General features: G+C 37.4%; 2 protein-coding genes across 3 annotated transcripts; both read left to right on the plus strand.

Moving 5' to 3' along the window:
• Positions 1–4,201: 4,201 nt before the first annotated feature.
• On the plus strand, positions 4,202–12,182 carry LOC122987072 (myelin-associated glycoprotein-like). Of its 2 annotated transcripts, XM_044358718.1 has the most exons (9): positions 4,202–4,339; positions 5,121–5,175; positions 5,300–5,662; positions 6,763–7,053; positions 9,112–9,372; positions 9,485–9,575; positions 9,917–10,009; positions 10,122–10,185; positions 10,277–12,182. In XM_044358718.1, exons 2-9 carry the CDS (start codon positions 5,142–5,144, stop codon positions 10,319–10,321), a joined length of 1,242 nt encoding a protein of 413 aa, XP_044214653.1. In that variant the 5' UTR covers positions 4,202–4,339; positions 5,121–5,141; the 3' UTR covers positions 10,322–12,182. The 2 variants fall into 2 exon arrangements, with proteins under 2 accessions (XP_044214653.1, XP_044214654.1); XM_044358719.1 differs by lacking the exon at positions 9,917–10,009.
• Positions 12,183–16,934: 4,752 nt separating this feature from the next.
• On the plus strand, positions 16,935–22,131 carry LOC122987258 (myelin-associated glycoprotein-like). The gene is made up of 6 exons (XM_044359049.1): positions 16,935–17,184; positions 18,294–18,584; positions 20,449–20,697; positions 20,792–21,052; positions 21,165–21,249; positions 21,763–22,131. The coding sequence occupies exons 1-6, from the start codon at positions 16,935–16,937 to the stop codon at positions 21,893–21,895; spliced, it is 1,269 nt and encodes a 422-aa protein (XP_044214984.1). The 3' UTR covers positions 21,896–22,131.
• The last annotated feature ends 751 nt before the right edge of the window (positions 22,132–22,882 follow it).

The following is a 22,882-nucleotide window of genomic DNA, read 5'->3' on the forward strand; positions in this document are numbered from 1 at the left end:
TTAGATCACCATGAAAGTCAGAGAGACAGAGGTCCTGTAGATTAAATCATTATGGCAGGGCATTTATTAGACCATTCTTTTACGAACATATATCCATATACTTAACATTTGAACGTCTCCTTCACAAATGAGCATTTCTACAGAGATACTACAGAAAGACATGGAAAACTATGATGCAACATGCTCAACTCACAATAATACAGCAGGGTGCTGAATCCTTAAAGTAGTCAAAATGCAAATGCAACGGAAAAATCATTAAACAATTGATCTATTTTACAGTTAATAACAGTCGGCCATTCTTACCAAAGGTAAGAGGCAGTGTAAGGGTTTTGTATCTTCACAGATATTTTAGCAACTAGTTCTGTATTGTTCTGACTGCAAACTTTCACACATCAGTGCATCACTGATCTGATAGGTGTATTCTTGTTATTTTTGATAAGATATGTGCTTTTATTTATATGTCAGATATCATCGTGTTGCTTTTTGTTCCCCTTTTTATATGTACGAATCAGAAGAGTCTAAACATGAGAAGTGAAAAACAGAACTTCACTGCTATAGGTGAGAAGTTTCCTTCATTAATTGTGTAGAATTTACACTTTAACCACATTTCACTCAGACATGCATTTTTTAAGAATTATACAAAGTTGCATCGATACTTTTTTGGCCACAATAAGGCAGAAGAAATCTAAGACAAGCTGGTCCACACACAGTTGTTTGCTTACACAACTAGCAGACACAGAGCAACATTGTCTCATTGGACATCTGATCGCAGGCCTTTGCATTTAATAAGCATTATTTCATTAATCAATAATTCTGCTGTCATTGTGATTGGACCTCAGTATGCAGTCCACACACTTAAAACAATTAGCTAAAAGAGGCAACAAAGGTCTGAGGGCTGCAGAGAATTGTGTGATAATTCTTTGTTGGTTTGTTACTACAAGTGACCCTTTTCACATTACGTTAAATAATAATTATTTATATCGCACAGTTTAAAACAAAATTTAAAAATTGATTTAAAGTAAAAACAAAAAGACATTATAATAAATAAAATCCAAAACATGAAAGATTGTTCTATTACCCTTCAAAGTTTTTACTTTCTAATAGCATATTTCCTTATTTTGCTCTAGAAATATAGCATAAATACAACATCACTTTGAACATTTATTTTACAAAATTTAATAAAATTCCACATTTAACATTCAAAAATTCAGAACAGAAATGAATGAGTGAGTGAGTAGGTCTGTGTCTGTGCATGTGTGTGCGTGTATGCATACGTGTGTGTGTCATAGACTGACTAATTCATGAGTTTTGAAGCTCACATTAAGACGCTGACTTGATTTCTTTCACGTGAGAAACATAGCCAAACTCTGGTCTGTTGTATCAAGAAATGAAATGGAGATGCTAATACATGCTTTTATTTCATCACGTTTGGAATACTGTCATTTTCTTTTTACCTGCCTTAATAAATCTTCCATACACTGCTTACAAACTGTCCAAAATGCTGCTGCTGCTGCTAGGCTCTTAACATGATCCAAAAGATGGTCACATATTACTCCTATTTTAACCTCACTGCACTGGCTTCCAGTTAATTTTAGAATGAATTTTAAAATTTTGGTGCTCAGTTATAGAGCCCTACATGGCCAGGCTCCGCAGTATATGACAGACTTTCTGCATCACAAACCAAGCTCGTAGGTCCTCCACCCAGGGCTTTCTAAATGCACCTCGGATACATTTTAAGACTCGGGGATATCGTGCCTTCCAGTCAGCAGCCCCTAAGCTTTGGAATAGTCTCCCAATAAGCTTAAGGTCCTTTGATACTGTGGACTCTTTTAAAAAGCAGCTAAAAACCCATCTGTTCAGACAGGCTTTTGGGTAGCATGTGGAATCGGGTAGCATGTGGAATTTTACGTTTTAATTTTTCTATTTTGTCTGTACTATATTTTATCTGGTGTCTTTGTTTTTGTTTATTTTGATTGTATTTGATTTTATTTCTTTGACTGCGAAATACTTTGTGACCGGTGTCTGTGAAAGGTGTTATATAAATAAAATTTGCTTGCTTGCTTTCTTGTTTCACACATACACACATAGTGACAGATATGCACTTGTTCTGTCACTCCAAGCATGCACGTGCGCGTGCACACACACACACACGCCTCTTCAAAGCTCAATAGCACATACTGTACTGTAACTTATGTAGGCATCTGTATCAGGTATAATATCCTTTATTGAGTCAGAAGGCCTGCACGTGCATGTGTGTATGAGTGCGAGCAGGGGGTTGAAGGTGTGTGAATGTGTGTCTCTGTGAGAGAGAGAGAGGGAGAAAGGAGTAATGTGTCCTGCAGCCCATATAAATGACCTCTTTTTATCTGCGCACACACACACACACTAGTTTTTCCATACACACACATATACCACCCTTGGACATCCATATCAATACAAACAGACCATTTTTAAATGAACGAATTTGGTACAATGTCTTGCAAAACTTGATAATGCATGAAATGCCCCTGGCATAGCCCTTAGTGGAGAGAAATTCTAATGGTATTTGTTCTTCAGGGCAAACAGGAGAAAATCAGCTGGAAAATAGTAAAAACTACAATTTTGAAGCTAGGGTTTCAGTTTGAAAGCCTAATAAAATAGAATGCATGTTTATACAATATTGTGGCCCAGGGGATCAAAAAATACAGTTTGTATGGGTTTACATTGGGCTGTTTTCCATAAGGATTTGAGTGTCTGTATTTTGGCCACACACAAACACCAATTTGTCCTTACACACACATACATCACATTTAGACATCCCTACCCACACATACAACTCACTGAAGCTGTAATATACTTGGCTGCAGTAATCATAATAAAGGATCAATGCCCCTAGTGGAACCATGAATGTAGCATGCATTTTGCACAAAGGGTTTAAAAAGAGAAAGTGGCTCAATCAGCTGAAAAATAGTAAAAACTAAAATTTTGAAGCTAGGGCTTCAGTTTTAAAGTCTTATAAAACGGAATGCATGAATTTATGCAGTAGCAACCATGGTATCAAAAAATGTGTGGTTTTAATGGGTTTCAGTGGGACCTAAAAGGGCCCTAACATGCTGAAAGTTAGTATTGTTTCTACACAGTGTATTATAGACTTAATATAATCAAATAAAAATTGGATAAAAAATACACACCTTTGCCAAAAATCATGGCTTCAGGCACAAGGGTTACAGTTCAGTGAAGCACATGTATGAATAACATTATGCATGACACATCTTGAGGTCATACATCGGTACATTTCTTTGCAGGTTATGACCTCTGAAAGGAAGGTTTGGATCCTCAAATCATTCATAACTCATTGAGCTAAAGACCACTTCGGGGAGGATACTGGAACATTTTGAGGTGTAAAATTGCATTCTAGTAGTTACCGGTACTTTCATCATGGTTTCAGAGATCCTAACAGAATATTCATACATCTTACTATCAAAAGTGGTGAATATGATTTAGCTATTCTTGTCTTTGTCATAAAGAAATGTTTTAATATTTTAATTGTGTGTTTATGATTGAGTGGGGTTTGTAAGAGATTGATTGACTGACTGCTGATAAATACAAACAACTGATTGTAAGACTGCTGTGTTTAACCTCATTCAGAGAGATCTGACTAACTGTTCCTTTGATGACAGACAGAGTCAGGCCCTCCATCTGCCCAGCAGAACTGTCTTTAAAATGGTGGAGCTTGACCACCTCTCATTCAACGTTACACCAGAGGCTTCTGGGGTGTTAAAACAAAGAAGAGCTTCTCTGTGAAAAAGGTCCACCTCATACACAGCATCCGTTATGCTGACCTAGCTGTTCAAGACAGTGAGAGTTTTTATCCAAACAGGGACGGAATGCTGAACCCTGCTTTTGTTGGAGATCAGGGTCCATGAACTGCTCAACTCCATATGGACAATTAAACCTACACAAAAACCCAAGGATTTAATATTCAAAGAAGCAACATCTGTGATATTCCTGTAACATGATTTTGTCTGTCATAGAGGGCTTCAGCTAAGAGAGTGATCATTCTCACCACAAAACCGTAGGTGTGAACAATAGAACAGGAAGTGAGCCCTCAGTGTAACGTGAGAGTGGAGAATGAAGCAAAAGTAGAGAGGTGTTCTTTTTTAATTTTGCACTGAGTGCAAATGCAGTATGAGAACACTTTTTGTTTCAACTTGATGTTGATGTAAATCGATGTTAAGATATTAATAATACAAGCAGGGCACAAGACATCCTGTGACTTCAGGAGCTGTAAACATCAACTGAGCGAAGAAAATCCTGTCGTGACTCATCTGCATCAGTGATAGACACATACCAGTGTAAGGTACAATAAATGTCATAGAAAAAGTTTTTCTCCTCATTAACTGAACTTCTCAATGAAGATTTACTGTAATTAACAGTTGACCAAAGGCAATACTCAAGGAGGATTTGCTTTTTACATTGACTTCTCAATGTCCTTGTTTTCACCTTGGATCTTATATTATATCTTAGCACACTGTTATCAAAGTATTTTCTCTGAAGCAAATACAGTTTGTACAGTTTTAAAATGTGCTGGCTGGGATTGTTGGTCAGTGAACATGAGCTAAACAGAGGTCTAAGTTTCATGAAGTGCTTAATATACCTTACAAAACAAAACAAAAATAAAATTGAAGAAGTTCAGATTTCTAAAATATGTCAAAATCCTGTAGCCTATATTCGAAGAGAGAAGTGGGAGCAGCAGGGTGGCACTCACAGTGTGATACATATTGCAGCCAATGCTTTTAATTATATTAAGAGAAATATAATATCAGAGAAAATTGACCATTTTTTTCTCTTTTTTGTATTTGTGTATGACATTAAAACCTGAAAAAATATAGAGCTTGGGTGAGAATGGTTGAGAGCACAGGACATGGCAAAAATGAATACAGAAATTAAATTATAAGTAATAATAAATTATGATTAATTCAATATCAAAATCAGATGAGACAACAGTCTGGTTTTGTGTTTGACACTGCGGATGTGTGGAGTATTAAAAGTGGAATGCAAACTAGACAAGTCATCTCTCACCAGAGGGAAATGACAGTGGTGCCACACAAGCCTGGAAATATCTGTCACTTTATTTGCAGGTCTGACCGTGAGAGAACAAGATGGAAACTCTGTTTCTCTTCCTTTTCCTGAAAGGTATGGTACATTCTCTGAATATCCAGCAGAAATAATTTACTGCTCACAAGAAGTACAATTACAAGTAAAGATACCTTTTCATCTGCTCTCTCTCAGTTTCATTTTCCTTTGCATTTTATTTCAGTTATTCAAGCTGAAGCCTCGTCTTGGACGCTTCAGGTGCCATCTTCAGTTAAAGGCCTCCCTGGATCCTGTGTGGTGATTCCCTGCTCATATAACTACCCTGACCCGAGGAAGACGGTCACTCAATTCACTGGGACTTGGCAGGAGGACACAAATAAGCTTATCTATCACCCTGTTGCCTCTAAAATCATGCAGCAGTATCAAGGTCGAACCGAGCTGGTGGGAGATGTCAGACAGAAGAACTGTTCACTGAAGATTGATCCTCTTCAACAAAGTGACCATGGGCCTTTTCATTTCAGGATCGAAATTGGAAACTATGAAAGTTTTTCTTACCTGCAGAACAAAGTCTCCATTACAATGATAAGTAAGTTGGATTAGCAACAAGCATCTTTAACAGTTTGTCTTTAATCTAAGTGTTGTTCCCATGATGTTTTCCTTTAAGTAATTTGCATTTCCTGATTTCACTGGTCATTTGCTTGGATCAGAGATCAGTGAACAGCATGAGGTCAGGATGCAGTATTCAAGAACATCTTACAGTAATTTGGTTGCTTTCCACATGATATTGAATTACTATTTTATTTTATTTTTACAAATGTGATTTTACAGTAACTTTTCACAATGAACCAAGATTCCATTACAATAACTGGCAAAAAAGGCTCATGAGCACTGGTACAGTAAAGGTACTTTTTAACCATACAGCAGCCTTCACCTCGATGGTTTGTTTCAGTTATCTTTCTTGCAAAGTTACATTTGTAACTTCCTCAAAAAAAGTCCAGGAACAGCACACATTTGTTGGTAATAATGGTCATTTAGGTTTCAAACACTGTAATGTCGACAACTATGCAAACTATGCCCACTTCCTTATTTATGCTATCATAACGGATTGTTCTCCTCTCGCTTTAAATATCTTTGATCATACAACATTTAAACAGTTTCATTTCTCCAGACAGATGTATGAGATTCAACAGAAATGCTCTTAAAGTCTCAGGGCAGTTGAGTCAATTTTTATCTGTCCTGAAGCTCAAAATCAGACAGAAAATCTTTGAATTTGAGATGTGATTGGGGTGTGAAACAGTTGAATCGGTAGCAACATAAAATAAGTTCTACACTTTTAGAACACTGATACAATTTTGGACAAGAGCTGAATATATTATTATTTTTTGGAAACACTGAATAAATCTGAATAAAACAGTAAAATCTTTCCATACCTTTACCCCACATCCCTTCATAACATATTTTAGTATTCAGTTCTGGTGTTGTATTTTGGTAACCTTATGTCATTCCAGCAATTTCATGATTTGTGATTTTCAAGATTTTTTATTTTATCTTTGTCAACTTAAGTGCTCAAAAATTATTTAATATATAAACAGAATATAAAAGACACAATGTGCTCTCACTTCCTTTTTCTGTGCAAAAGCCTTCACGATCTTTTCTTATCATGAAACTTGTTGTATGTTGTTCTAGCTGAACCAAATCCCATCAATTTCTCTGTGAAAGAGGAAGTGGAAGAGGGTGTAAAGGTGTTTGCGTCCTGCTCTGTGTCTCACTCCTGCCCCGCCTCTCCCCCTGTCTTCACCTGGAGTCACTCTGGACAAGAACATTTCCAACCACAGCAGCTTGAAAATGGCCAGTGGGAAGCAACGTCCACGCTGACCTTTCAACCCACCCGCACTGATAGCAACAAGCCTTTACAATGCACCGTAACATACAAGGGAGGGCAGCACCAGAAAACATCCAAGGTCCTCAAAGTGAAATGTAAGTGTCTATGGCAGTGGCAATAATAAAAGCCAGTGCTGAAAATATGCTACGTAGGTAAGTAAAAGTTTGTTTATATAGCACTACAGTGAGTGCAAAAATATGACAAAAAGATTTTGAATAAACAATCAAAATCAAGTGAAAATTGTTAAAGAATAAGACCAAATTGGGGTTAAAACGCATCAGTTAAATGCCTTTGAGAATAAATCTTGAAATGAAATTTAAACCAACCAAACCATATGTTGTTATACATACTGGATTTATTTTTTCCCTATGTGTAAGCTAACAACACACATGCATACACATACTATATAAAACATTCTGTATAAAAAAAGCTCCCATGGCTTCATGAATCAGAGGACTCCAAGTACAGAATTCATACTGTAGGAAAAACTGCATTATGCTGCACCACTTACTGTACACTGGATGAGCTGGCTGCATGAAGACATTATCTCATCCAATCTGTCTGCTTCTGTGATTCTTCAGTTGCAGCTAAAAACCTGCTTAAAGGATGGGTTCCCAATTTTTCAAGTCTGTCTTAAAACAACAGTCAGGTGCACAAATAAACATTGAAATGTTTTCCTTGCCATGATCATTGTTCTTGTTCATACTGACCATTAGAAGATCCCCTCATAATGTACTTGTAAGTAAGTGTACAATCAATGAAAGTTGATTGTACAGTTGCGACGATTCTCCAAGCCTCCTTATGTGCTAAAATATATTTAAAAGTTCATCTGAAGCTAATATGAAGCTTCAGCTGCCCAAATTAATCAAATCAAGTAGATATATTTAAACGTTACAGTCTTTTTAGTGCCAAAGTTCCTCTTTTTGTTACTATACTTCCACTGCAGCTCAACAGGGAAACACTGTCTGAGGAAACACAAAGAGGGAATTTGATGCTAAAAAGACTGTAATTGTGGCAGATATCCACTTGATTTGACTAACTCAGACTGCTGAAGCCTCATATCAGCTTCAGATAAATTTTTAAATGCACTTTTGCACAAAATGACATGTGGACACACTGTGGATTTCTGGCCCTGTTACTTACATTGAAAGCACATTTGAAGATCTTTTAATAGCCAGTATGAACAGATGGAATGATTACTGCAAGGAAAACCTCTTTCAGTGTTCATGTGGGCACCTGACTGTTGTTTTAAGACACACTTGAAAAATTGTGAACCTTTTCTTTAATGGCTTTATGAAGTTATTTTGGTCCCTTTCATCTATATCTCTCTTGGATGGATTGTCATAAAATTTTGTACAAAGATTCAAGGATGATTCCTTGACTTTTTGTCTAGCAACACCATGAGGTTAACATTTGTGATTTTTCAACAAATGGATTGATTACACACATTAATTGCCCCTCAGCATGAATTGTAATCATTTTGCTAATCCCCTGACCTTTCCATCAAATCAAAAATAAATTTAAATGGTCTGGTTCTCTGGTTTATGACTAAATACACCATTCCCAGCCTCAGATGCACTTTGTGTGTAGTGCTCATTATCAGTTTGCTAACACGCTAAAGGGAGCTATGATATAGGACAGTTAACATGTTAAACATCATACCTGCTGAACATCAGCATGTTGGCATTGTCAGTAAAGACGTTGCAATGCTGTTGTTAACATTTAGCTCAAAGCACCAATGAACTGATCCTACTTACAAGTATTTTGTTTGTATCCAAAGCCTGAAATATCATACTTGTGCCACATTGTAAATTTCTAAAAGAATTTACATCAGGCTTTGGATACACACACAATACTTGTAAGTAGGGTTCAGTTCATTGTTGGTTTGGCATTGCACATGAGATTTATCAATAACAAGAAAAATATAGAAAATTGCCAGCCATATCCTTTAATTGTGTGTTGCTGAAAAACGTCTCCAGACACACAGGTGCCCTGTATTGTATTGCCATCAACAAAATGGGACAGGGCAGATCAAGCCCTGTTCCACTCAACGTGTCATGTAAGTGAACAGTGTAATGATGAAGGTGAGAATTTGATTTGAGTGCGAGGGGCTCATAATTTATAATCTTTTATCTAATTTTTATGTTTTACAGATGCCCCTGAGATTAAGAACGTCTCTTCCTGCTCCTCAGAGGGGGATATGGTGAAGTGCATCTGCATTGTAGAGTCCAAGCCCTCCAGCATGGTCCATTTTTTGCTTTCTAACAGAGTCCTGTCAAGCACCAAGGTAGAAATCCATGGACCTGTGTCCATTGGGACTCTGCAGGCAAACTTGGGATCATTTAGAATCATCCACTGTGTGGCAAACAACACGGTGGGCAATGCCAACATCACACTAACTTTACCGGATAAAAGTAAGAAATATTTAGAATTTCAAGTATGTATTACATGTCTGTATGATGTGCCTCCAGACTGTTACCATATAGACAGTAGAAAAATGACACCATATGGGTTCTGTTTAAACAGGTGAGATACCGACTCTTTATTTTGCCATTGCCAGTGGAGCTGCAGCTGCGATTTTGGTGATACTAATAGTGGTGGCAGTGGTTAAGAAATGGTAGGCCTTTGCAGAAAATGTTCTAAAATTAATTATGTTTCTCTTTTTAATCATGTTTTCCAACTATATTTAACTGCATTTAAAAAGTGTGAAACATTTTAAAAACATCAGAACAACAATGTATGCAGAAATGTACCACAATGTTCAATCTACTTGTCAAATATAAGTCATGTGTGTCTATGCATAGGAAATGTATGTCTATTTATGGAGCAGAAATGGGCCTTTGACCACAATTTGCAGAGCAGATCAGCGTGCAAGTGCTTTTAGGGCATGATAGTGTGTGCTCAGCATGTCAACAGGTTTTTTTCAATGTCCTAAATTAGATACCATTATTCTACCAGTAGGGGGAGATCTGGAGATGTGCCACCATCTCAAATGCAGACCATGACAGCACACAAAACTGTGGAGGTCCCCCAGTACTCTACAACACCAAGGTTTTAAATATTCACCTCAGTTTAGAATAAACAAATGATTAGTTTCAAAACTTGCAGTAAGAGAGTGTGTCTGTGTAATTAATGTGAAATCGTGTTTGTTTTCTGTCCTCAGGAAAGAGATGTGCTATGATAATGAACAGTACCCTAGCAATGATCATATATATGGCAACATGGAGGTATGTTATGTTCTCTTTATTGCTCAAGAGTTTTATTTCATTATTTCCATGCATAAAAGAAGAGAGTAAGTTCATCTTATTTCTTAAACAGACTGAATGGACAACTGACGATGATGCAATATACGCCAATGCATAATATGAACAAGAACATTCCTGATTGGTCCAGGAGAACTGCTGCAGTCCATCTGTGTGTCCTCTCACTGATGTGATTATTATGTGGGTCAAGACAGTTGCAACTGTTAATGTGCTATTTTCTGTACAATACATTTCACATATATTCAGTTTACATATATTTTTCAAAAGTATTGTGTTTGAAAATAATCCTATTACTCATGATGTTTTGTGTCTGCATGTTTTTCTGTAGTCCAGAAACAAAACTTTATTGCAGTCACCTGTTCTATTTGTTGTTTTAGTGCTTTTTGTGAAGCTTTATTGTCTGTTTTCTTGCCCACAGTGTCACTAGGTTTAACTATTTTAGTTTCTACCTTTTCTGTCTGCCTCTCTCTTCCAACTGTTTGACTTTTTAACTATCTGAGCAATAGTATGAGCTGGTCCTGCATTACTTGATGCGCTGTTGGATGGCGGCTGATCTAAGGGAGGTGGAGAGGGTCCTGCAGTTACTCTTATGTCTGTATCCCTGAAGGTAACATCAGTGTTCAGTAGCACGGTGGCATATTCTATAAACGGCCATAAACTGCCAATGTGATTAGCTGTTCTTTTTGCATAAAGGCCAGCAATTTTAAAAACACAACTCTCACTGAAAGAAAACCACTCAGCACTAAATCCTCCTGTGATTACTTGTAGGAGCAGTTTCTTTTTGGTTGGATGCGGGTGCAAATTAGCCCATGCATAGCACATGGCAGCAGCCTGTCTTTCAACTTGGTTTGGATGTTTAAGCTTGATCTGACATATTTCAGAATGTTTGAGCATTATAGCATTACTAAGCAGTAGGAGAGTGTTGGAGCTTACATTTGCGTGTATTTTGTAAATTTCTGCACACAAGGCCTCATCTATTTTTGATATGACCGTTTTAACTTCCTCTGAGTCATCTTGAGTCGTCTCTGGGGACCCAGAGAAAGACACACGTTGGCTTTTAGGTGTCTTTGGTGACTTTGGAGAGCAGACTTCTGATGCTATCTTTTCCCACTGTGATGTGCACTCGCACGTTTACCGATATTCCTAATTAGCTGTCCTTTTCCTGGATTTCATGATGTCCGTCATCATTTTCATTTTTTTGGAGGAGAATGACCCAGGTGGAATTAAAAGTTTATCTTTGTTTATCTTTTGTTTTTCCCTTCAAATCTGGTTTATTTTGGATTGTAAGTGTTTAGGAATTTCCGGAAGTGTCATTTCTATTGCCTGAGCTTTAGTGTTGTTCGAGGCCATTTTAGAGGCACATTTCACTACTTACAGAACAGTAACGATGGATGAGGATCATAAACCAAGAAACAAAAGGAAAAAATGTTTTGTACTTACAGATTTTAGAAGAGATAGATGAGAACAACAAACAGTATCATATGAGTTAGAGTAACATGAGGTAGTTTCCTGTAAGGTAACTAAAGCAGCATCAACTTACACAATACAACATATATTTCATACATTCGATGCAACTGGATGCTCTTGTGGGTTTACATTTAGATTGTGAATTAAAGGCGTCTGTGGTGGCTGTGGGATTACTACACCACACTCAAAGTGTGTTTCTCTCCCTCCTTTTTCTCTCTGCTGCCAGTGAGTCATGCCCTAAGCACACTTCAAGCAAGGGAAAAGCAGTCACTGCAATTCACATATATTAAGCCAAATATTCCTTCTAAGTACAATTTCTAATTTGTTTTTTTGGAATATTGTCAAGAGGCACACAGGGTAAGACAAAGAAAATAAAGTAATTCTTTTTACTTACCCAGTGTCTGTCTGTCTTGGATTCCTTGCCAACAATCTTGTACTTGATCAATATCTGTCCAATACATGCTTTGATGAAGAATAAAGATAAAGAAACTTTACAGGCTCCATTTGATTCTTACTTGAATACATGAAGTTTATTGAAAATGAACATCTGACGTCACAGAAGCCTTTGGCCCAACATATACATGGATATGGTCTCAACAAAAACTTAAAGGATTACAGGAAACAGTCAGTTCTTATAGAATAGCACAGATCATGCAACCTGAAAGGAGGGAACACATCAGAGTGAACTTTAACTGTAAATAACAAAGATAGCTTTGTTACCCATCCAAGGCTACCACCTTATCTCATATGCTGGCGCCCCGAACATAAAACATCTTTTGTGAGAGACCATGAATGTCAGAGAGACAGAGGCCCTGCAGATTAAATCATTATTGCAGGGCATTTATTAAAACATTCTTTAATGAACATATATCCATATACTGAACATTTGAACGTCTCCTTCACAAATGAGCATTTCTCTCGTGCATTTTCTCTCACAGCAGGTAAATACAAAAAGGTTGTAGATCAGATTCAGTGTGTGGTGCTTCACTGATGTGCATTTTCAATTCTTCCACAGAGAATGTGATTTACGTATTGTTTTAATTTTTGTTTTATTTTTTGGTCACATTTAGCATGTGGAACCGGCTTTCCAGACTGTCTCAGAGGTTAGAAAAACTGGCTTTTGACTTTGGGGAGTGAGATGCTACAGAAAGATCAATAAACAATTGATCTATTTTACAATTAATTACGGTCAACTAGTTCTGGTTTGTTCTGACCGCAAACCTTCACACATCAATGCGTCACTCATCTGATGGGTGTATTCTTGTTACTTTTGATAAAACAAGTGCTTGTATTTATATGTCAGATATCATCCTGTTATTTTTTGTTCTCCTTTTTCTATGTACGAATCAGAAGAGTCTAAACATGAGAAGTGAAAAACAGAACTTCACTGCTATAGGTGAGAAGTTTCCTTGATTCATCATGTAGAATTTCATTTAAGAATTTAATTTAAATGTGTGATTTTCACACAACTTTCATAAACCTTGACATCAAATTGAAAAATGTTTTTAATCTCCAAGTGACTACATTAAATGAGAAATGTTGTAAACCTGTTTTTCCATCTAATAATAACAACTTCTTGTTTCAGTATTGTAAACCTTGATTCTTGTGCATTAGCCTAAATCTTGAATTGTCTTCTTTCTGTAGTGGTTGTTTCATCATTGCTCGATTGTAATGCCTTTGTCCTCTATGGGGGAGGGAGGGGGGTATTGAATGACAAACCCTCGACATTCAGTAAACTTTGAGTGATGGCTATACTCGAATTTCATGAAAATTTCACAATCTGACATATTTGCCCTTAGTTATTAGTTAAATTAGCTATGTCCAGCCTGGTCACCAGAATAAAACCATGGCAGTTTACGTTTCTGCAAACCACAGGAACATTGAATATCTACATTTCAACACAGGGCCGCTGCTAACCATTTGGAGGCCCTGAGCATAATTGGTCATGGGGGCCCAGTTTTCTCTTCTTCCATTTTTCAGCTTTTTTTCAGAGATTCATGTTGGAGCGGAGCTAGACTCTCAGCACAGAGGGGGCAAAGCATTCTCAAGGGGCCTTTCTAAAACAGTTATTTTAAAATGCACAACTGTAAAATAGCTGATATATCCTATTCATGATCACAAATTGTTATTGAGCCATGCAAGCCTATGTCTCAGGAAACATACAGTGAAGCCACTTTGAGACAGGCTTGTTCTGGAGAACAAAAAAGAAAACAGGTTGCCAGCCGCGTTCAAATGTTTCAGCACTCAGGACAGCATGTGGTGCTCTACATACACTGACTGACAAACAGTTCAGCACCACCACCAATAGATAGCGACAAGCCAGCTGCTCTGTCTCAGTACCATGTCTTTCTAACACGGGAATAACAAACATAAAATAGACACAGCTGTCTACAACACTGCAAGGCCTATTCAAATACAAAGTGGACAGTCTACAACACCACAGGCAGTGACACAGACAGGTGCTGAGATGTGGCAAGCATGGAGTTAAACAACACATTAATCTAACAGTAAAACTTTTATGTTAATAAAGACTAATTATGGATGTTTCACTCACCAGTTGTTGTCCCCTGCTTAGACTGCTGTAGTTTAGTGTAACGTTAGTTCCATTTGTGTATTTCTCCATCCTCCATGGAACAAAATAATGCGCACAGTTAAACAAACTTTGTACATTTCACGGTCCCTTTTAAAACTTCATCCTCCTCTCCTTCATCATCTCCTTCAAACCTGCCAACCATTTAGTCCTTATTAGTGTTTATGTCCCGCTCAACACACAGCAAAGTGAGGTTGGATAGTTTGGCCTCATTCAAACATGAACGCAAATAGTCCTTAATGAGCCTCAGAAGGCTGAAACTTTGTCTGGCAAGTTTCATTCACCTTAAATATAAAAAGACGCGAATATAATATATTTTGGATAAAGTTTTCAGCGAAGTCAGTCATAAACTTTGAATCGCTGTTTCTGCGGTCTTCACTTCCCGCAGAGTTAACAAGCAGAAATACGGACAGCGCCATCTGCCATTGCAACCCATTGATAAGAACTACCATAGAGAGTGAATAGAAGAAGCTGAGAGAGTTAAGTTCTCCTATTCCTGCTGCACCCGCGAGGTCAACCGCCACGCCCCCAGCGGGCCCCTACTGAGCGTGGGCCCTGGGGCCGCCACCCCCTCTACCAGTATAGTCTCTCCGCTTATTATAATATTCAATATTATAATATTATAATATTCAAATAACCCATCTACATGAAAACAAAGTTGAAAATGTGAAATATAGGGAAACCTAAACTGAAAATGTCGGAGGAGAATTAACTATTGACAAATGTAACAGTGGCAACAAAAATCACATTGTATAATAAACAAAAATACATATGAATAACGAATGAGAGGCCGATATGTCGCCTTCTCCAACGCCACTTGACTGTGCTTCCCTCGACAAACTGTTTTACCTTGACAGTCCAGGGGCTTCCTCTGCAGGCTCCACTTCACTCAGCTGTCAAAACAAAGTTAAAAGTTAAAACAAAGAAAAGCTTCTCTGTGAAAAAGGTCCACCTCACACACAGCATCCGTTATGCTGACCTAGCTGTTCAAGACAGTGAGAGTTTTTATCCAAACAGGGACAGAATGCTGAACCCTGCTTTTGTTGGAGATCAGGGTCCATGAACTGCTCAACTCCATATGGACAATTAAACCTACACAAAAACTCAGCAAGAGGATCCTCAAGGATTTAATATTCAAAGAAGCAAAACCTGTGATATTCCTGTAACATGATTATGTCTGTCATAGAGGGCTTCAGCTAAGAGAGTGATCATTCTCACCACAAAACCATAGGTGTGAAAAAAAGAACAGGAAGTTAGCCCTCAGTGTAACGTGAGAGTGGAGAATGAAGCAAAAGTAGAGAGGTGTTCTTTTTAATTTTGCACTGGGTGTAAATGCAGTTTTGATGTTGATGTAAATCGATGTTAAGATAATAATAAGCGCAGGACACAAGACATCCTGTGACTTCAGGAGCTGTAAACATCAAGTGAGCAAAGAAAAGCCTTTCTTGATTCATCTGCATCAGTGATAGACACATACCAGTGTAAGGTACAGTAAATGCCATTTTCCTGATAGAAAAAGTTTTTCTTCTCATTAACTATTTGCATTAACATTTAACCAAAGGCAATACTCAAGGAGGATTTGCTTTTTACATTGACTTCTCAATGATTTTATATGCCCTTCCTTTTAACTTGGATCTTATATTATATCTGAGCACACTGTTATCGAGATATTTTCTCTGAAGCAAATATAGTTTGTTACCTTATATGTAAACAAGCTTGTTGGACAAATACATTCAACCTTCCAGCTGAGTGTGTTGCTTCTTGATTTGATTTTTGTGCAGAGATTTACCTGACATTAATTATACTCACTTCTCTGAGGTTTGTTTACTGCTTTGTATTGTTTTCTTTGTTCAGCACATACGGCCTGTGCATCTAAACTATAATATGTAGCAATATAACAAATACCACCATAATACAGTGCTGTATAAGTACAATTAAAGGGGCTTAAGTGAGGGTTTTAGATCTCCATACAATAAAATTTGCTGGCTGGGATTGTTGGTCAGTGAACATGAGCTGAACAGAGGTCTAAGTTTCATGAAGTGGTTAACATGCCTTACGAAACAAAACAAAAATAAAATTGGTCAAAATAAGTCAAATCTTGTAGCCTATATTTGAAGTTGTATTTGTTGTAATTGTATTAAAAGAAATATAATATCAGAGAAAATTGAGCATTTTTTTCTCTTTTATGTATTGGTGTATGACATTAAAACCTGAAAAAAAATATAGAGCTTGGGTGAGAATGGTTGAGAGCACAGGACTGGTTTTGTGTTTGACACTGTGGATGTGTGGAGTATTAAAAGTGGAATGCAAACTTGACAAGTCATCTCTCACCAAAGGGAAATGACAGTGGTGCCACACGAGCCTGGAAATATTTGTCACTTTATTTGCAGGTCTGACCGTGAGAGAACAAGATGGAAACTCTGTTTCTCTTCCTTTTCCTGAAAGGTATGGCGCATTCTCTGAATATCCAGCAGAAATCATTTACTGCTCACAAGAAGTACAATTACAAGTAAAGATACCTTTTCATCTGCATTTCATTTCAGTTATTCAAGCTGAAGCCTCGTCTTGGACGCTCCAGGCGCCATCTTCAGTTAAAGGCCTTCCTGGATCCTGTGTGGTGATTCCCTGCTCATATAACTACCCTGATCCGAGGAAGATGGTCACTCAATTCACTGGGACTTGGCATGAGGACACAAATAGGCTTATCTATCACCCTGTTGCCTCTGAAATCACGCAGCAGTATCAAGGTCGAACCGAGCTGGTGGGAGATGTCAGACAGAAGAACTGTTCACTGAAGATTGATCCTCTTCAACAAAGTGACCGTGGGCCTTTTCACTTCAGGATCGAAATTGGAAACTATGACATTTTTTCTTACCTGCAGAACAAAGTCTCCATTACAATGATAAGTAAGTTGGATTAGCAATTTTCAACAAGCATCTTTAACAGTATGTCTTTAATCTAAGTGTTGTTCTCATGATGTTTTCCTTTAAGTACTTTCCATTTCTTGATTTCACTGGTCATTTGCTTGGATCAGAGATCAGTGAACAGCATGAGGTCAGGATGCAGTACTCAAGAACATCTTACAGTAATTTGGTTGCTTTCCACATGATATTGAATTACTATTTTATTTTATTTTTACAAATGTGATATTACTTTAAGTTTGCACAATGAACCAAGATTCCATTATAGTAATTAGCAAAAAAGGCTCATGAGCACTGGTACAGTAAAGGTACTTTTTAACCATACAGCAGCCTTCACCTCTATAGTTTATTTCAGTTGTCTTTTCCTGCAAAATTTCAGTTTTAGCGTCCTCAAAAAAAGTCCAAAGACAACACACATTTTTTGGTAATAATGGTCATTTAGGTTTCAAACACTGTAATGTCGACAACTATGCAAACTATGCCCACTTCCTTATTTATGCTATCATAACGGATTGTTCTCCTCTCGCTTTAAATATCTTTGATCATACAACATTTAAACAGTTTCATTTCTCCAGACAGATGTATGAGATTCAACAGAAATGCTCTTAAAGTCTCAGGGCAGTTGAGTCAATTTTTATCTGTCCTGAAGCTCAAAATCAGACAGAAAATCTTTGAATTTGAGATGTGATTGGGGTGTGAAACAGTTGAATCGGTAGCAACATGAAATAAGTTCTACACTTTTAGAACACTGATATAATTTTGGACAAGAGTTGAATATATTATTATTTTTTGGAAACACTGAATACATCTGAATAAAACTGTAAAATCTTTCTATACCTTTACCCCACATCCCTTCATAACATATTTTAGTATTCAGTTCTGGTGTTGTATTTTGGTAACCTTATGTCATTCCAGCAATTTCATGATTTGTGATTTTCAAGATTTTTTATTTTATCTTTGTCAACTTAAGTGCTCATAAAATTATTTAATATATAAACAGAATATAAAAGACACAATGTGCTCTCACCTCCTTTTTCTGTACAAAAGCCTTCACAATCTTTTCTTATCATGAAACTTGTTGTATGTTGTTCTAGCTGAACCAAATCCCATCAATTTCTCTGTGAAAGAGGAAGTGGAAGAGGGTGTAAAGGTGTCTGCGTCCTGCTCTGTGTCTCACTCCTGCCCCGCCTCTCCCCCTGTCTTCACCTGGAGTCACTCTGGACAAGAACATTTCCAACCACAGCAGCTTGAAAATGGCCAGTGGGAAGCAACGTCCACGCTGACCTTTCAACCCACTCGCACTGATAACAACAAGCCTTTACAATGCACCGTAACATACAAGGGAGGGCAGCACCAGAAAACATCCAAGGTCCTCAAAGTAAAATGTAAGTGTCTATGGCAGTGACAATAATAAAAGCCAGTGCTGAAAATATGCTACGTAGGTAAGTAAAAGTTTGTTTATATAGCACTACAGTGAGTGCAAAAATATGACAAAAAGATTTTGAATAAATATCAAAATCAAGTGAAAATTGTTAAAGAATAAGACCAAATCAGGGTTAAAAGGCATCAGTTAAATGCCTTTGAGAATAAATCTTGAAATGAAATTTAAACCAACCAAACCATATGTTGTTCTACATACTGGATTTATTTTTTCCCAATGTATAAGCTAACAACACACATGCACACACATACTATATAAAACATTCTGTATAAAAAAAGCTCCCATGGCTTCATGAATCAGGGGACTCCAAGTACAGAATTCATACTGTAGGAAAAACTGCATTATGCTGCACCACTTACTGTACACTGGATGAGCTGGTTGCATCAAGACATTATCTCATCCAATCTGTCTGCTTCTGTGATTCTTCAGTTGCATCTTAAACCTGCTTAAAGGATGGGTTCCCAATTTTTCAAGTCTGTCTTAAAACAAGTCAGGTGCCCAAATAAACATTGAAATGTTTTCCTTGCCGTGATCATTGTTCTTGTTCATACTGACCATTAGAAGATCCCCTCATAATGTACTTGTAAGTAAGTGTACAATGTACGTAAGTGATGGGGTCCTCAATCTACAAGCCTCTTTATATGCTAAAATATATTTAAAAGTTCATCTGAAGCTAATATGAAGCTTCACCTTCCCAAATTAATCAAATCAAGTAGATATCTTTTAACGTTACAGTCTTTTTAGTGCCAAAGTTCCTCTTTTTGTTACTATTCTTCCACTGCAGCTCAACAGGGAAACACTGTCTGAGGAAACACAAAGAGGGAATTTGATGCTAAAAAGACTGTAATTGTGGCAGATATCCACTTGATTTGACTAAGTCAGACTGCTGAAGCCTCATATCAGCTTCAGATAAATTTTTAAATGCACTTTTGCACAAAATGACGTGTCGACACACTGTAGATTTCTGGCCCTGTTACTTACATTGAAAGCACATTTGAAGATCTTTTAATAGCCAGTATGAACAGGAGGAATGAATACTGCAAGGAAAACCTCTTTCAGTATTCATGTGGGCACCTGACTGTTGTTTTAAGACACACTTGAAAAATTGTGAACCTTTTCCTTAATGGCTTTATGAAGTTATTTTGGCCCCTTTCATCTATATCTCTCTTGGATGGATTGTCATAAAATTTTGTACAAAGATTCAAGGATGATTCCTTGACTTTTTGTCTAGCAACACCATGAGGTTAACATTTGTGATTTTTCAACAAATGGATTGATTACACACATTAATTGCCCCTAAGCATGAATTGTAATCATTTTGCTAATCCCCTGACCTTTCCATCAAATCAAAAATAAATTTAAATTGTCTGGTTCTCTGGTTTATGAGTAAATACACCATTCCCAGCCTCAGATGCACTTTGTGTGTAGTGCTCATTATCAGTTTGCTAACACACTAAAGGGAGCTATGATATAGGACAGTTAACATGTTAAACATCATACCTGCTGAACATCAGCATGTTGGCATTGTCAGTAAAGATGCTGCAATACTGTTGTTAACATTTAGCTCAAAGCACCAATGAACTGATCCTACTTACAAGTATTTTGTTTGTATCCAAAGCCTGAAATATCATACTTGTGCCACATTGTAAATTTCTAAAAGAACTTACATCAGGCTTTGGATACACACACAATACTTGTAAGTAGGGTTCAGTTCATTGTTGGTTTGACATTGCACATGAGATTTATCAATAACAAGAAAAATATAGAAAATTGCCAGCCATATCCTTTAATTATGTGTTTCCATTCAGATGCCCCTGTGAACGTGAAGGTTGAACACAAGTCAAATGCAAAGGAGGGAGAGGATGTGAGGCTGAAATGCACCAGTGATGCTCACCCTGCCAGCAACTTTGAGTGGCGAAGTGACACTGGTGCTCAACTGCACAAGGGAAACCTCTACATGCTGAAAAACGTCTCCAGACACACAGGTGCCCTGTATTGTATTGCCATCAACAAAATGGGACAAGGCAGATCAAGCCCTGTTCAGCTCAACGTGTCATGTAAGTGAAAAGTGTAATGATGAAGGTGAGAATTTGATTTGAGTGTGGGGGGCTTATAATTTATAATCTTTTATCTAATTTTTATGTTTTACAGATGCCCCTGAGATTAAGAACGTCTCTTCCTGCTCCTCGGAGGGGGATATGGTGAAGTGCATCTGCATTGTAGAATCCAAGCCCTCCAGCATGGTCCATTTTTTGCTTTCTAACAGAGTCCTGTCAAGCACCAAGGTAGAAATCAATGGCCCTGTTACCATCGGGACTCTGCAGGCAAACTTGGGATCATCTGGATTTGTCCACTGTGTGGTAAACAACACGGTGGGCAATGCCAACATCACACTAACTTTACCGGATAAAAGTAAGAAATATTTAGAATTTCAAGTATGTATTACATGTCTGTATGATGTGCCTCCAGACTGTTACCATATAGACAGTAGAAAAATGACACCGTATGGTTTCTGTTTAAACAGGTGAGATACCGACTCTTGCCATCGCCAGTGGAGCTGCAGCTGCAATTTTGGTGATACTAATAGTGGTGGCAGTGGTTAAGAAATGGTAGGCCTTTACAGAAAATGTTCTAAAATTAATTATGTTTCTCTTTTTAATCATGTTTTCCAACTATATTTAACTGCATTTAAAAAGTGTTAAACATTTTAAAAACATCAGAACAACAATGTATGCAGAAATGTACCACAATGATCAATCTACTTGTCAAATATAAGTCATGTGTGTCTATGCATAGGAAATGTATGTCTATTTATGGAGCAGAAATGGGCCTTTGACCACAATTTGCAGAGCAGATCAGCGTGCAAGTGCTTTTAGGGCATGATAGTGTGTGCTCAGCATGTCAACAGGTTTTTTTCAATGTCCTAAATTAGATACCATTATTCTACCAGTAGGGGGAGATCTGGAGATGTGTGGTCACCCAGTACTCTACAACACCAAGTTTTTAAATATTCACCTCAGTTTAGAATAAACAAATGATTAGTTTCAAAACTTGCAGCAAGACTTTGCAGGAGAGTGTGTCTGTGTAATTAATGTGAAATCGTGTTTGTTTTCTGTCCTCAGGAAAGAGATGTGCTATGATAATGAACAGTACCCTATCAATGATCATATATATGGCAACATGGAGGTATGTTATGTTTTCTTTATTGCTCAAGAGTTTTATTTTATTATTTCCATGCATAAAAGAAGAGAGTAAGTTCATCTTATTTCTTAAACAGACTAAACGGACAACAGACAATGATGCAATATACGCCAATACATGATATGAACAAGAACATTCCTGATTGGTCCAGGAGAACTGCTGCAGTCCATTTGTGTGTCCTCTCACTGATGTGATTATTATGTGGGTCAAGACAGTTGCAACTGTTGATGTGCTATTTTCTGTGCAGTACATTTCACATATATTCAGTTTACATATATTTTTCAAAAGTATTGTGTTTGAAAATAATCCTATTACTCATGATGTTTTGTGTCTGCATGTTTTTCTGTAGTCCAGAAACAAAACTTTATTGCAGTCACCTGTTCTATTTGTTGTTTTAGTGCTTTTTGTGAAGCTTTATTGTCTGTTTTCTTGCCCACAGTGTCACTAGGTTTAACTATTTTAGTTTCTACCTTTTCTGTCTGCCTCTCTCTTCCAACTGTTTGACTTTTTAACTATCTGAGCAATAGTATGAGCTGGTCCTGCATTACTTGATGCGCTGTTGGATGGCGGCTGATCTAAGGGAGGTGGAGAGGGTCCTGCAGTTACTCTTATGTCTGTATCCCTGAAGGTAACATCAGTGTTCAGTAGCACGGTGGCATATTCTATAAACGGCCATAAACTGCCAATGTGATTAGCTGTTCTTTTTGCATAAAGGCCAGCAATTTTAAAAACACAACTCTCACTGAAAGAAAACCACTCAGCACTAAATCCTCCTGTGATTACTTGTAGGAGCAGTTTCTTTTTGGTTGGATGCGGGTGCAAATTAGCCCATGCATAGCACATGGCAGCAGCCTGTCTTTCAACTTGGTTTGGATGTTTAAGCTTGATCTGACATATTTCAGAATGTTTGAGCATTATAGCATAACTAAGCAGTAGGAGAGTGTTGAAGCTTACATTTGCGTGTACTTTGTAAATTTCTGTGCACAAGGCCTCATCTATTTTTGATATGACCGTTTTAACTTCCTCTGAGTCATCTTGAGT

This window comes from Thunnus albacares, chromosome 8, assembly GCF_914725855.1.
Source record: "Thunnus albacares chromosome 8, fThuAlb1.1, whole genome shotgun sequence".
NCBI classification, from domain to species: Eukaryota; Metazoa; Chordata; class Actinopteri; order Scombriformes; family Scombridae; genus Thunnus; species Thunnus albacares.

Bases quoted from the DNA above. Each gene is read 5' to 3' on its own strand.
- LOC122987072 (XM_044358718.1), top strand. From the start codon at position 5,142: ATGGAAACTCTGTTTCTCTTCCTTTTCCTGAAAG. The intron at 10,010-10,121 runs GTTTTAAATATT...TTCTGTCCTCAG, and splicing joins CAGTACTCTACAACACCAAG to GAAAGAGATGTGCTATGATA. The intron at 10,186-10,276 runs GTATGTTATGTT...TTTCTTAAACAG, and splicing joins ATATATATGGCAACATGGAG to ACTGAATGGACAACTGACGA.
- LOC122987258 (XM_044359049.1), top strand. From the start codon at position 16,935: ATGGTCACTCAATTCACTGGGACTTGGCATGAGGACACAAATAGGCTT. The intron at 20,698-20,791 runs GTAAGTGAAAAG...TATGTTTTACAG, and splicing joins TGTTCAGCTCAACGTGTCAT to ATGCCCCTGAGATTAAGAAC. The intron at 21,053-21,164 runs GTAAGAAATATT...CTGTTTAAACAG, and splicing joins ACTAACTTTACCGGATAAAA to GTGAGATACCGACTCTTGCC.